At 37.3% G+C, this 15792-nt stretch overlaps 1 protein-coding gene across 13 annotated transcripts in view; it reads right to left on the reverse strand.

The window, feature by feature from the left end:
- The window catches only part of SGK3 (serum/glucocorticoid regulated kinase family member 3), a 111334-nt gene that overhangs the window by 2345 nt on the left and 93197 nt on the right, over window positions 1-15792 (reverse strand). For 12 of the 13 annotated variants that reach the window (XM_089899068.1, XM_089899065.1, XM_022595266.3 and 9 more), the window contains 7 exons: window positions 15605-15736; window positions 11725-11837; window positions 11595-11631; window positions 10804-10890; window positions 8823-8918; window positions 6756-6911; window positions 3252-3341 (listed from right to left, as the gene is read on the reverse strand). In XM_089899068.1, the coding sequence (XP_089755194.1) occupies window positions 3252-3341; window positions 6756-6911; window positions 8823-8918; window positions 10804-10890; window positions 11595-11631; window positions 11725-11837; window positions 15605-15736 (711 nt within the window). The remainder of the gene's footprint in view (window positions 1-3251; window positions 3342-6755; window positions 6912-8822; window positions 8919-10803; window positions 10891-11594; window positions 11632-11724; window positions 11838-15604; window positions 15737-15792) is intronic. The other variant, XM_089899060.1, reaches the window with a different exon arrangement.

The following is a 15792-nucleotide window of genomic DNA, read 5'->3' on the forward strand; positions in this document are numbered from 1 at the left end:
ATTATGAAAGGTGACTCTTGTGCTACAGAGGTCATTTCACTGAGCATTCGGCTGTGACACCCTTAGCTCTAGAGACCTAAAGGGACTGGAACCTGGGAAATGAAGCATAGTGGCTACTTAGGCTTGAAGGTAGCGGTCAATCTTCCTTCACGAATCTGATACAAGCTAATAGACTCTCCCCTTCCAATTTATTTACAGATTAAAACTGGGATACAGATTCAGGTGATTTACTCTTAAAGCCCATCTCTGAAGCTCTAGGTTATCTCTATTCTAAGAGGAAGGGAATCCTTAAAATGTTCAAGTCATCAAGTCTAACCGAGGTAAACAGGTTCAGAGCACATATATAAACCAAGGACACAGTTAGCCTGGTGGTCTACAAACAGCAGAGCAGAGACCAGGGAAATTCGGGATGCTAGATTCTTCCATATGAGAAATTCCCCAACAGAGGAGAAAGAATGCCAGAAATTATACTCATGTATATATAAAAAAGTCATCAGGACTTCCCTGGTGGCGCAGTGGTTAAGAATCCACCTGCCAATGCAAGGGACGCAGGTTTGATCCCTGCTCTGGGAAGATTCTACATGCTGCGGAGCAACTAAGCCCGTGTGCCACAACTACTGAAAGCCTGAGCACCCTAGAGCCCATGTGCTGCAACTACTGAGCCCAAACGGCACAACTACTGAAACCTGTGCACTCTAGGGCCCACGTGCCACAACTACTGAAGCCCGTGTGCCACAACTACTGAAGCCTGCATGCCTAGAGCCCATGCTCTGCAACAAGAGAAGCCACTGCAATGAGAAGTCCGCGCAATGCAATGAAGATAAGCCCCCGCTCGCTGCAACTAGAGAAAGCCCGTGCACAGCAACGAAGACCCAACGCAGCCAAAAAAAAAAAAAAAGTCATCAAATTCTCATTTACAACCTTAGAAGCGAGGGCACTGGAACAAGACTAAGGTTTGAATTCTGGCTGTGAAATTTGTTAGCTGTAATTCTTTATATAAACTACCCTATCTCTGTGAGCTTGTTTCCTCTTCTGTAAAATAAGAATACTGCCATCTACCTGTTAAGTTTACTGTGAGGGCTGGATGCGTTAATACATAAAATGCCCAAAATTTGACACGTAGAAGGTGCTCAATAAATGATGAAAAATGTTCCTTCACTGGACTTTATAAACATTCTGTGAACGCCCTGATGGCTCCTGGCCAGTACTGAGAGGGATAAAACTGTACAACTTACGTTAAGAGTGAGAGAAGACTCTCTCCTTAAAGCACCTGAGCTCGAATTCTAGGTCTGCAATTTTAACTTTAAACTTCCGGCAAGTTATTTAACCCTTTCTGTGCCTAAGTTAACTCATCTGTATTACGTGGAAAATAACGGTACTATTTCGTAGGATAGCTGCCAGGCTTAAGTAGAAGGATACAAGTACTGAGGGCAGCATAGGAGCTAATTTTTTGATCTTTGTTTGTTACATGAGGAATGGCAACACGTTAGGGTTTTATCTTGCATTCCTTAAATGTCGGTGAGTTAGAACATCTTTTAATATATTTAAAAAACCATCTGCATTTATTTTTCTGTAATTGAATATTTTGTGTCTTTTGTCCATGTTTCTACTGGTCGTGGTCTTTCTTCTCAATGACTTATAAGAATGCTTTATGTGTTAGGGAAATTTCTCCCAGTTTCTTCTTTGCAGTGTTTTTTCATGCAGACATTTCTAAATTTTATGTGGTCAAATTTATCAGTTTTTTCCTCTTACAGCTTCTCCGTTGCAGGTCTTGCTTTAAAAAGTTTAATTAGTTGTAGACCAGCAGGGATCCAAACGTGGAGGTGCCTGACTCCTCTGAAGTCAACACTGTTTCCATTTTCAGTGCTGCTTAGAAGGGGTCCCTAATGCTTTAATGAGCCTGATGACACGTTCATTTGAGGATAACTAAACTCAGTAAGACTTTCAATATAAAGGAGAAAATTCAATAATTCTTAAAGGTCCTGGGTTCCTACTGCAAATTCTAGAAATGAGGACAGAAATTATTACCAATGGAGTCACTTCTGAAACAGACACTTCTGGATGAGCTACATGAAATAAATCAGTCTACAAATATCGTTACATTTATAGTGTACAATATCACATCTATTAATTAATACCAGCTATCAGCAATGTACTGAAACTGAGCTTGAATGAAATCTGAGTACACTAAATAATACTTTCCTGAAGTGATTTTCTTATCCTGCTCTAATTTTCTAAAAAAAAGTGTTTCACAAGCTTCACAGCAACACCAAAAAATTTTAAATAAAAGAAAAACAAATTCAGCTATGATCGTGTAATCTCAAATCAGTCTTGATTTATATTCTCTTCCCATCCTTACCTGTTACTTTTACTGCTGTAATCTTATGTCACAAAAATGATTAATTATCATGTTTTCATTTAACATTATAAGGATTTTCCAAGCATCTACTCATTTTATATTTATTATCATTATTATCATTTACTTAACAAGAAAAGGAAATAGAGAGTAAGAAAGCATAGAAACAATAATGACTTTGGGATCAGACACAGATCTGAATCTCAGGTCTGCTACTTTTAACCAGCTATGTGACATCTCTGAGTTTTCATTTCTTCATTTATAAAACATGTATAATAAGAATAGTAATAGCAGTAACTTGGTAGCTTATTTGAGGCATAATTTACATGTTGTAATGCATAAAAATTATATATGCCTACATATAGGAAGCTATCATTAGTAACATCATTATTGGCCTTCTGATGATTTATTAATAATCTCCCTATCATTATATATTTATTTCCAAACATTTCAACATTGTTAATCCTTTAAGTAAAATGTTTCCATCAGATTTAACAAGTCAAACATTATTTGACTTTTTTATATCAATCTAGAAAAAAATTGTGCGTTAGTGTTACTTAAAACGTCTGTTGGTTTAGAGGTATGAAAATGATGCCTCACAGTTACTTTAATTTGCATTTTTTTAAACCTGTTGGGCTTTCTTACACATGCTCTTAAGAAGCACTTCACAATTACTTTTCTGGAAGATATTCTGATCAATCTAATGTAACTATAATCTTATGGGTCATCTTGAAGTTATCAGTTGTACTAGACATCCTGAGTGACATGTTTCATAAGTACTAGGTACTGATTCAATTTGATTCAGGTTAGATTTTGAGATCTATTGCTACAATTACGATGAGCTACAGTTCTATATTTCACTATTTTAGAAAGAAAGATTTGGATGTAAACATACCACATTAGGATTAAACGGTGGTGGAATCTTCTTTTGTACAAGATCAGTCCAGCTGAGTGATTCAAAAAAAGGATGATTCTGAATTTCAAGCTAGAATAGTAAAGAAACAGAGTTTTTACTAATGCTGAAGAATATATTAAGTATGCACTGAAGAATTTTATGAAACCGAACCATTTCTACTTTGTCCCTCAGAAGTTCTTTTTAGGGGCTTCCCTGGTGGCACAGGGGTTGAGAGTCCACCTGCCGATGCAGGGAACACAGGTTCGTGTCCTGGTCCGGGAAGGTCCCACATGCCGTGGAGCGGCTGGGCCCGTGAGCCATGGCCGCTTAGCCTGCACGTCCGGAGCCTGTGCTCCGCAACTGAGAGGTCACAACAGTGAGAGGCCCGTGTACCGCAAAAAAAAAGTTCTTTTTAGGTACATGTTTATCTTATTCAATTTGGCCAAATGGTGTAGTGAAAAGACTCCCAGAGCAGACATGGGGGAGTTATTCAGAATGACGGATTTAAGTTACATCCTCTTCACAGTCATCATTTCCTCACAGGTACAGTGGGGTTAACATTTCTGCCCTAGATATTTCATAGGTTGTTTCAAGAATCATTGGAAAATATGGAAATAAAAGTCGTATGAAAAGAATAAAGCACTACATAGGTACAAAGAATTATTATTACTGAAAGGGGAGGTAAAGATGTTAAATGAGAGTTTTTTACACAGTGGGGCAGGGGTAAAATCAAGGTGACAAGCTCTACTACCAAAAATGATTCCACTCTGGGCTGCTACTGTCAACAGTCGGCACAGTATTGATTCTAGCTTTTCTTCCTACAAGGAGGCATGAGAGTGTATAAAAAGTAGGATCCAACCTAGTTTGATGGGTTTAAAAAGGCTTCTCAGAGAAAGTGGTATCTGACCAGAGTTCTGGAAGATAAGTAAGAAGCAGGCAGACAAAAAAGAATGAGGGGAGAACATTCCAAGCAGAATACAAAGGGCCTGAGGAGGCAAAGAGCTTAGTTTGGTCAAGAAAATGAGAGCCCCATATGGCTGCGGTATAGGAAAGGATTGGGATTGTCACACAAAGAGGATCTCAAGAGGTAAATGGGCTCATCACACTGGGTCTATGCTAGGAATTTTGGATTTTATTCTAGGGTCATGGGACTCCATCAAGGAGTTTTAGGAAGGGGAATGTCACAAATGTGGGTTTTTTTTGTTTGTTTGCTTTTTAAGATGACTCTAATGGGAGAATGGACTGGGGAGTCATGATGAGAAAAAGGAAAACAGCTACTATCGTGGCCACAGAAGATGACAATGCTAGGAAAAGAGTGGTAGCAGTGGGAGTAGAGAGAGGTGTCTGGATACGGGGAAGATCTAGGAGGCAAATATACTACGGTCTGGCTGTTTGTTGAATATGGAAGAAAGGAAGAGAGAAGAGTCAGGAATGACTCTCAGATTTCTGGCCCGAACAGCACCGAAGGAAGACAGCAAGGGTTCAATTATGAACATGCTGAACTCTCCAGAAACCATGTGGTGGTGTTGAACAGGCAGGTATTCTTTGAGTTAGAGCTCAGTAGAGAGGGGTCTAGACTGAAGATATAAATGTCAGATGAAGACACAACCAAAGCCACAGGGACAACTGAGATTGTCCAGGAAGAGAGCAACAGAAGAAACAAGGGTCTGGGGCCAACCATAATGAACTGCAACACTTAAAAGTCAGGGTGAAGAGGAGGAGCTTACAGAAGAGATTCTGGAGGAGGGCTCAGAAATATAGAGGAAAGCACGAGAGGAGTGTGTGCTTCTGCAGAAGCCCAGGAGAGGGCTGGAAGTTGAAATGCTGCTGAGAATGCAATCTGAGGAACAGAAGTACTCAACAATTCTAGTAGCTATTGTGGGGTAGACTGAGAAATGAGAAGAGATTGGAAAAGGGAGAATGAATATAGAAACTTTCAACTTGGTTTTCTTTTTTTTTGTTTTTCCTGCGGTACGCAGGCCTCTCACTGTTGTGGCCTCTCCCGTTGCGGAGCACAGGCTCCGGACTCACAGGCTCAGCGGCCATGGCTCACGGGCCCAGCTGCTCCGCAGCATGTGGGATCTTCGCGGATCGGGGCATGGGCCCGTGTCCCCTGCATCGGCAGGCGGACTGTCAACCACTGCGTCACCAGGGAAGCCCCAACTTGGTTTTCAAGTCGAAAACTTTCTAACTATTCCCTTGGCTATGAAGGGAGAAAGAGACAGTATTGGAGGATCCAGGACAAAAGAGAGCAGTTATCTGTGCAGAAAAAAGCATGCACAAGGGTTCCTTGCAAGGGGTCAGGATCCAGTAAAGGCAGAAACCGACCTTTTCCACTATACTAGGAAGAAGGAAACAACTGGGGCAGTGCATGTAGGTCTGCAAATCTGATAGCAGGAAGCTGAGTGAGTTCTGCTCTGCTGATTCTATTTTCCCTATAAAATATCAATAGAAGGCAAGAGCATCTGGTAAAAGTGAAGAAGAAAAGGAATCTGGAAATTTGGAGAGAAGGTCTAAAATAGTTAATACACAGAGTAGGAGCATAAACTGGAGAAGCACTGAGGAGACTAATGACTAGACTTCACAGCACTTCCAATGTTCCCAGTTGTGCAACGGTCATCAGCACTGTTCAGCAGCCCGGGGTGACAGCTGGATTCATCTAGGGTTGCAATTTCTGCCAGTGAATTCAACAAAAGGACCAAGAGACAAGGAGGTATGGAGCATTAGCAAGATTGCCCTGAAACAATGGACTCTGGAATCCAAGCTAGAGGGAAAACTGGACAGAGCTACCTGCTGCACTGGGGAGTGCAGGAGGGGAAGAGCAGAAGCAGGTGAGTTTATTATTCACGGCTCAAGTTCAAGACTGGTAAAGAGCCCCCAAAAATCCCTGAGAAATTTTAATGAATTTTCATTAAAATTTCAAAGTTCATGTTCCTCAGTAGTTCATGAATTCATTAACATAACACTGGTAACTGCACTAGCAATTAGATTACCCTGATTTGAAGGAAAAAAAAAAAAAAGCAAACCTGCAGATCCCATAATTATTTCAAGGAGGTGTCACATTTAAATTCTCAGGAAAAAAAGTGGTTTAATGACAGTTCAAGCAAAAGGTATTACCTCATGCAGTCAGAAGGCACTTACATTCTTGTTAAACAAAATGATCTAAAAGTTTAGGCAATCAAAAAATGCATGCCACGCATTTTTTTTAGAAGGGGGTAGGAAATTCTAATAAATAATAGGGTATGAAAGCTGGATATGGGGGATGAAAAGGACAGGATCAAATTGTTATGAAGATCAAATGAAAAAAATGCTTGTACAGGAGCTTTAAACACTGTACAGCTCTATGTAAACACTGGTGAAAACTGTTGGAACAAGCATGCTTCTTTTTCATGGTGCTATTCTTTAAGAGCTGCATTCATCCCATTAAATACCACATAAGATAAGGATTTATCTTCAAATTATAAATAAGCTTAATAAAGAGGATACTGGGAAAGATGTACATACGAAGTCTTCTTTGGCACCGAGTCGGTTTTGCCTGTCTTTTTCTAGGAGTTCTTCCAGAATTGACCAGGCTGTAAGGCTCACTCCTGGCCTCAAACTTAGGGGCTTGTGAAGAATATTGTCATACATTTCAGCAACATCTCGGCAATAAAAAGGAGGCTGGGGGTGGGGGGGGGGAGAGGAGAAAGTTAGTACTAATTGAATTATGCACAGATGGGGTTAAAATAGTTAGATTTGGCCTTGATGTACAAAGAGCAGTCTGGCTGCACAAGTACAGAAAAGCACAGGCCTCTTTGGGTGTATGAAAATCTACAGTGTGGCTTTCCATGTGAAGAGATTTAAAAACCCAGCGCGCTATAGAGCTTAATACATGTTCACGAAATGAATTAGGGTCAGTTTGTTCAATAACTCCTGCAGAGAGGTGTAAATTGTATATAAGTTGCAATAGGATCTGCTTTAAAGAAAACCACTACCAACCTCATCATTAGGCATAATGATAGAATTAGTGGAAATAGAGATTCAACACAGATCAAATAACTTCTTGAGACCTGGGAATAAACTAATTTAAAAAGATTTCTAGTGGAGATGGAGACCTAACCTGTGGCAGTGACAGTGTCCTGCAGAATTAAAATTTTACTCTCACAGCTTAAAGACCTGAGGTACAGCTCCAACATGAGAATTAGCCAGTTAATTTTTGAGTTACAAGTTTAAAGTAAAAATAATTTTTAAAGTTAAGGGAGTTACAAGCTTGTTGTTTTTTTCTTTTGTATAGGAAAGAAAAACTTCACTTTTTAACATCTAATTTTATTTTTAAATTGTTAATATAAGTCTCATTAATGAAGTGTGTGTTTCAAACGTTCCCCTTTGAATCAATTACATTCTATATGCAATGATAATATTTTATACTTTCAAAGTCCTCTAAAGAAATACAAAGGATTTTGAAATATCAGGCTGACGAATACCCAACACTTAAAGAAAGTAAGGTATAAAGTGGTTATCAGGTCTTCTAAGTCACCAGCATAACCAGAAAACTAGATCTTTTAACAAGCAGATCATGGTCAAGGTCAAAGAAGAGACAGCACTGGCTGTCATTAGGAATCTATCATTCAAAGTTAGCAACATGAGACAAAAGATGCTCTAAAACATACCTCAGGGACTGAATTTCACTGAGATCGCCTCCATTTTCAGGGGAAACACACACACACGTACACACACAGAGCAAAACAAAAAAGCCAAGACCAGCTCAAGTCTCAGCGGATGGCAGATTTAGCTTAGTGGGAGCAGCAGTGTGGGTGATGAGAGCCTGGTCACCACCCTGAGGCTGCTGGTCACTCACGGGCCCACAAAGGGAACCTAAAAACTATTCTGAATGTTTAAAAAAGCCTAAAGAAAAACATACATTATTCCTGCAAGGATATGTAAGCTAATTAAAGTGCCTAAAATTGCTTGCTTTTGGTTGGAATGATGTTACCTCAATGTAGTAAAACAATGTGACTCGTTAATCAGAAGCTCTGGCTAACTGTGTCTTTAATTAATAAAAACTGGGGAAACCGATTACACAGCACACATCACTTTTTTCCAATGAAATATTTATGACATGATGTTTATGATAAAGGGAATAAAGGGTTCCCAGTAATAAAAAAAAGCAGAGCACCAGTATACTTATTAAATCCTATAAAAACAAAACACGAGGCAAAACCAAAAAGTATTATTATCTTCTGAGAAAATCTTTTTCTTTTCATCTTTCTGAAATTAGGCAGAATGACTGGAGCAAACTGAATGAAAGTGGGTAATTTTAATGTTACAACTTGGTGTCTATTTCTTAAAAATGTAGTGGGATGACAACATTTGAAGTAGTGATTAGTATGATAGAGAAACACAAAAAATTAGTAAGAAAATGAAAAGTTTTTCTTTTTTGTGCATATCACTAATGTGATTTTGGATTCATTTAACTAGGTTACTACTGTTCTGTTACTGTTATCTAAGTGTCCACGAGATTACTGAAAGAAAGAGAAAACCGAAATCACTTTTAACGTACTAGAATCATAATGACAGAGGAGAAATACATACCAATCCATACAGCATTTCATACAGAACAGCACCAAGGCACCACCAATCTACAGTATTGTCATAGGGCTGTTTTCTGATTACTTCAGGTGCTAGGTACTATAAAAAAGATTAAATATTAGAGCAACTCAATAAATAGCTGAAGACAAAATCTAGGAATAATTGAGAAATTTAATAAATTTTAGGTGTAATATCACACTAAATTAAACATGTTATCTAGATTTTCAGTGGGTTGGGTATATTCTATACCAGGGGTTCTTGGGTGGCACTAGTCTTCAGAATCAACTGTGGTAATTTTCAAAATACACATATTCAAGCATTTCTCCCCAGAAACTATGATGTAGTTAAAACAAATAGAGGCCAACAAATGTACAAACTGTAATACTAAGTAGGTAAAGTAGGTATTTTTTTGGAGGGGGAGCGGGGGGAGTCTTTCTCAAAATTAATTTTAGAAATTCTTATGGCCATTATTCATAATTGATTCTCCTGAAGAAAGAATTTTTAGTGTGGCAATTACAATTCATTTTTTTCTTTTTATTGAAAGAAAAAAGAATAAATTGCATTCTTATTTAAGAATTACAATAGCAATTCTTTAACATGTTATTTAGAAAAGTTGCTTAAGTTATTATATGGCTATTTACATTTCAAATTGTAAAAAATTTAAACATCATCATTTCACACATATAAATGGTGAATTTGAATTTTAGATTCCAAAATACATATTTCCTCTTCCCACATGAAATATATACAAGGAAATACATTCTTAAGCTTTTTTATGTGATCCAAAGAAATGGCAACATATATAAAAAGGGTTTAATAATTTCTGATCATATTTAGGTTTAGATGACCAAAAAAACTTCTATTTCCCTTCTAAAAATTACAGGACTTAAAGATTTTGTTAACTATTAAATGAATATACATCCATGAAAAATGTTTCTTCATACATAAACCAAAATAGAATTATTACAAATATATACAAGAGCTAGGGTTAGATTAGCGAGAAAAAGGAAGAAAAAATACATTTCAAAGTAAATAGTTGTACTTATAGATACTTTAAGTTTCTCATCTTGATTAGAAATCTGATGTGAGCTATTTTATCACACATTTTTAACATATTTGCAATTACTCCACAATCTTAATTACTCTTAATTAATTGCAATTAAGATCACAATTAATATTTTAAAATTAGAACACTTTAAACTAAACGTATGTATGTGTGAAGTTAGAATAACAAGGCTTTCACTTAAATTTTAAGGATTATTATTACTGTCTCAAACAGAAAGATACATTTTCTGCTAGTTAAAATGATTAGAGAATAGGATGTTCTGGTTAATAAATTCTGATTTGTAATTTTTTCCCCCATATCCACTGCTTTATTTTCTTCCATTAAACAATTGTTATTATAAAATATTTTAACCATACAAAAAGTATAAAAATATAACAGAAACCAATAGTGCTGCCACCCAAATACAGGCAATGTTAACATTTTGCCATATTTGCTTTAGCTTATTTCTTTTAAAAAACAGCTTTATTACAATATTCACATACCATGCCATTCACCCACTTAAAGTATACAATTCAATGGCTGTTAATATATTCACAGAGTTGTCCTAACATTACCTCAATTAATTTTTGGACATTTTCATCACTGATTCATGACTTTTTTGTTGTTTTAAGAATTAGAAATGTAATCAAATGTTTGAAGAAATCTAAGGTAAACTTTTAACATTAAAAACAAGCATAATTCATCTTTGTTGGGTTATCTGTGGTATCTCAAAATCACAGTTAAAAAAATATCAACTATCAATAAACTTTAAATGTTCAGAAGGGATGATTATCAGATATTTCCAGCTGGCTGGAAGCTGAAAATATTTTTACTCTACTTTTCTGATTTCCAATTTTATATATACAAATTTTATATATACAATTTGTGATTCATTTTAGCATTTTATACATGAGTACATGAATGAGACATATTTCTTACCTCTGGTGTCCCACAAAATGTTGTTGTGGTGTCAGAAATAGCAATTCCTTCTTTACAAAGCCCAAAATCTGTTAAGACAACATGTCCCTGACAAATACAGGGGCAGTAAGATAAAAGAATGCATGGACATAAACTGACACTTATTAAAACCACTGGATTTTGAAATAATCATAGATTAAAAGGAAATTGCAAAAACAGTACAGAGTTCCACGTCCCCTTCCCCCAGCTTCCCCCAATGCTGACATCTTATATAACTGTAGTAGTGTCAAAATCAGGAAACTGACTTTGGTATAATACTGATAACTAGACTGCCAACTTTAGAGAAACAGAAAGAGAAAAACAAATACCATATGCTAACACATATATATGGAATCTAAAAAAAAAAAAACCAATAAAAAGGTTCTGAAGAACCTAGGGGCAGGACAGGAATAAAGACGCAGATGTAGACACCAGACTTGAGGACATGGGGAGGGGGAAGGGCAAGCTGGGACAAAGTGAGAGAGTGGCATGGACATATACACACTACCAAATGTAGAATAGATGGCTGGTGGGAAGCAGCTGCACAGCACAGGGAGATCAGCTTGGTGCTTTGTGACCACCTAGAGGGGTGGGATAGGGAGGGTGGGAGGGAGACGCAAGACGGAGGGGATATGGGGATATGTGTATATGTATAGCTGATTTATTTTGTTATACAGCAGAAGCTAACGCACCATTGTAGAGCAATTATACTCCAATAAAGATGTTGAAAAAAAAAATCATGCACTAGTAGATTTTTAAAAGACAATACTTACTACTGAATCCAAAAGAATATTTTCTGGTTTCAAGTCTCTATCGAATTAAAAGGAAAGAAAAGGAAACCTGAATATGAACTGAAATAAAATAATAAAAAGACATTTTAGAAGTGAAATGTTTAAAATTTACCTGTACACTATTTTGATGGAGTGCAAATAACCCAATGCACTGGCAATTTCAGCAGCATAAAACCTAGCTCTGTGTTCAGGAAAGGACCGTTCTCTTTGTAAGTGAAAAAACAGCTGTAAAATTGAAAAAAAAAAAAAAGAATATTAAGATCATTCACCCATAAAGTGAAACAAATATATTCTAAAAATACAAAAACAGGGTTTATTTTTGTTACTTTGAACGTGAGATAAAAATGCACCAAAGCACAGAACCGTGACTCCCCCTTGCCTATGTATCCCCTCCACCTGGCAATCATGCTCTCTTCAACCACAAATCTTTCCCTATCTGTGCTTACTGCTCGCTCATCTCCCATGTACCCCTCAATCCTCAGTGTGGCAGTATCCTCGTACCACTCCAGGCAACCTCCCTGGAAAAAATTATTAATGGAGACCAATGATTCTGATACTGTCATGTAATTATCTTATTGGGCCTTTTTTGACTGTTCTTTCATTTGAAAAAACCAAACACTATTTAGAGATCGTAAACTGGTGGCTGGAAGATCAAATCTAACCCACAGATATAATTTGTTTGAACCAAAGAATGTTTTCAGAAAAATCTAAAATAATTGGTAACATTTTAAAACTGGGAAATTTTTTTTTTTTGGTTAAAATTCATAGTTTTGGTTTCTTCTGGGGAAAAAAAAAGGGTGGGGGGAGCTCTGCACCATTAAGCCTAAATTCAATATGGTAGCAACTGGCTGGAGATCATTGGCAGCTGGACTCTCCAGTTCATTTCTTACACTTCCTCCCTAATTTTCAATGTATTTCTCACAACCTGTCCTCTAGTCATCAGGTTACCTGCCTAGGCAAAGTTTGCTCTAGGTCCTTACTCTAAGTCTTTGGGCTTCTAAAACAACAATCTCTCGTTGGGGGCTTTCTTCTACCTTGGACAGTTCCATCTCCGCTCCTTTCTGGGCCCTTATGCTGCAGGGATTGACAAATTGTCTGTCCTAGGTTTCTCCACTGTTCTTCTTTCTCTGGATACCTTCCCAGGCAACTTAATCCATTCCAATGATTTTAACCACCACTCTATGTTGATGTCTCTCGTGTGGACAGCCCTCTGCTTGGAGCTTCTACTGCAAAAATCTGCTGCCTGCTGCTCTTTCTTGAATATTTAACAAGCCAACAAATTCAATTTGTCTAACCCAGAGCCCCTGGTCTTCTCTTACAGACTTACTGCCACTGCTGTATTGTCTCATTTAATGATATCACTTTCTACCCAGCCCTCTAAGCCATGGGAGGCAGCAAGGTAAAGTGGAAATAGATTTTCAAACTGAAAAGATAGCTGATCAGCCTTGGGTTCAAACCTTTTTGTGTGTAATTCATTTAACTTGTTTGATTTTCAAAGATTGTCCCCAATTGTTTCTTAGCCTCTTCTGAAAGGTGATGGTGAAGATCAGTTACAATAGATCCTGACAGAGTAGATAAATGGGGCTGACCTGGGATTCACCTCTACTGTTCCTTTACCCTTAGTCCCTATATCCAAAAAATGAATAAACTCTTCTGTTTTTATCTCTTATTTATTTATGGGATACTCCCCCCCTTTTAACCATTACCACTGCTTTTATTAGCTGCAGCTTACTCTACTGTAATACTTTATTTATTGACCTTCTGATCACATCTGTCTAATACACTACTACTGATGAAAATTACCCCAAATGAAAATCTGATCATTCACTAATAACAGCTAACAACCACTGCTTACTAAATCAAAGGTACTATGCTAAAGACTATATGCTTGTATTATTCAATCCACCCACCTATTTTGAAGTAGGAATTGATGAGGAAGCTGAGACTTAGAAAGGCTTGTTTACATGCCCAGTATCATAAAACTTACTTGTTTATACTCTACCTGACTCCAAAACAGATCTGAAGTAGTATACAAAAATAAATATCACATGTCAAGGTTAAATGCAAATATGAACATTGGGGGGCAAATAACAGTAATAATAGGAAACACATAATGAAATCACACTCCTCTTGCCTCTGTCCTTTCTCAACCTTATTCCTCTTCTACCTGTTGCCCCATTCAACCCCTGCACCTTAACATTCGCTTTTTTCCCCCCATTATCTTAGTCAACTCTATCTTTTAGAAGACAAGCCTACTTCCTTCCACCTTTGCCATCCAGTTTAGGAGTAGTCACTGTGTAATAAGGGCTCAGAAGCAAAGTCCTAAAACAGCATTAACAAACCACAGACAAGCAGGAAACGTGCAGCCAGTATCCCACCTGCAGTTAGATTTCTGCACGACATTTCAAAGACATAGGTGGTACTTAAGAATGGGCTTTGCAGTTGGGATGTCCAGGTTAAATCCGGGGCCTGACAAGTACTAGAGCACAGTGATACTGAGAAAGTTACTTAACCTCTCTGAGCCTTAATTTCCTTACCTATAAAATGAGTATAAGAGTGTTTATCTCAAAGAGTTGTGATGATAAACTGATATAACACATGTAAAATAATTACAAAGTGCCAGGCCCTCAATAAATTCTTGTTATATGTTAGCACTCCCCACATACAAATAAAACCACACCTTCAAGGTGGGAACGATGTGGGGTCATCCACATTCCTGAATCAGGGTGCATGGGGGATTCATAATCCCGCTTCTGAGGAGTCTTAAGGCGTATTTGCCATAGATGTAAGAGGTTGAATAATGATTCTTTTTATGACCATCCCCAAAATGATCTAGGTATGTCTGATCTTTCAGGTTTGCAGAATAGAAATCGGTCTTCTGTGTAGTTCCTTTATTCTACAGATAAGTGTACTATAGTAAGGTTGAAATACACTTCTCTTCTCTCTTTGCTCTGGGATTAAGGGATGGAAGATCCTTTTGTAAAGATATAATAACATTTACCAGTTAAAATAATTTTTAGAGACATTTACAGGTCAGAGATCAAACAAATTAGAAAAGTACGAGGATTAAGAAGCAGAGGAACAGGGGGTGGTCAGCTGCCTCGATCCTGGAATCAGACTGAGCTCAATTCCTGGCTCCATACTTACTAACCCACATGGCTTGATCAAGTTACTTAGCTTCTCTGTACCTCAGTTTCTTTGTCTTATGCAACACAACTGTTGTGAAGATAAAATAATATGTATAAAAAGCCAGAGTGCTGGGCACATAAGGATGCTCAATACATGTTAACTACTACTGGAATTATTATCTTAGCAGCATTTCCCAAAATGTATTTCAATATCCCTCTGATCCAGAGTTTTGGGGAATACTGTTAATAGATTTGGTTCAAACAAAAAACGGGACTGTGTGGTAAAAAAAATTTTTTTAAATAAATCCAGGCTTTCAGGCATAATTTCTCAAAGTCTTTAACATGCTGAAACATTGTAACTACCACGAAGCACACTGTTAATCACCAAGGGGATATAACAGGAAACATTTTCCAAACTGGCTTCACCACAGAACCCTTTATTACAGGATCATCTCATCTGATTAATAGTTTGCACATTTTGGAAAATGACAGGCTAGAGTAATATTTATATGCAACTATTGAAACGATAATTACCAAAAATTACAAATCAAGTTTCATTCTAATGTTTCAGTATATATTCTTGCTATATAGCTCAGTGACAAAACTACCCATGAAGTCTGTAGCTTCGTATCAAGGTTCTTTTATGAACCTTCCCACCTACACCATAAGCTGCTTAGGAAAAGAGCTTTATGTCTCACTTCTCTACATTCTGCATTGTGCTGATTAGCCAGTGCTTTAAATACTGCTGCTACTCAACAAACAGCTGTTTATGCTGGGCTTTGCTTCCAACACTGATAAGAGAAACTTGAACTCTATTTTTTTTCTAAACATTATCAATACTAGAAAACTAATTATAAAACTCACCTCCCCTCCATTAATAAAATCCAGAACAAAATAAAGCTTTTCAATTGTTTGGAAAGAATAATGCAATCCAACCAAAAATGGATGTTTCACATTTTTCAAGAGCACATTACGTTCAGCCATAATGTGTTTTTGCTGTTAAAAAAAAAAAAAAAGGTAAAAAATCAGCTTGTATTAGACACCAGAAAACA

The sequence above is a fragment of the Delphinapterus leucas genome, chromosome 17 (assembly GCF_059928025.1).
Source record: "Delphinapterus leucas isolate spDelLeu-1000000601 "Yukka" chromosome 17, BTC_Dleu_Yukka2, whole genome shotgun sequence".
NCBI classification, from domain to species: domain Eukaryota; kingdom Metazoa; phylum Chordata; class Mammalia; order Artiodactyla; family Monodontidae; genus Delphinapterus; species Delphinapterus leucas.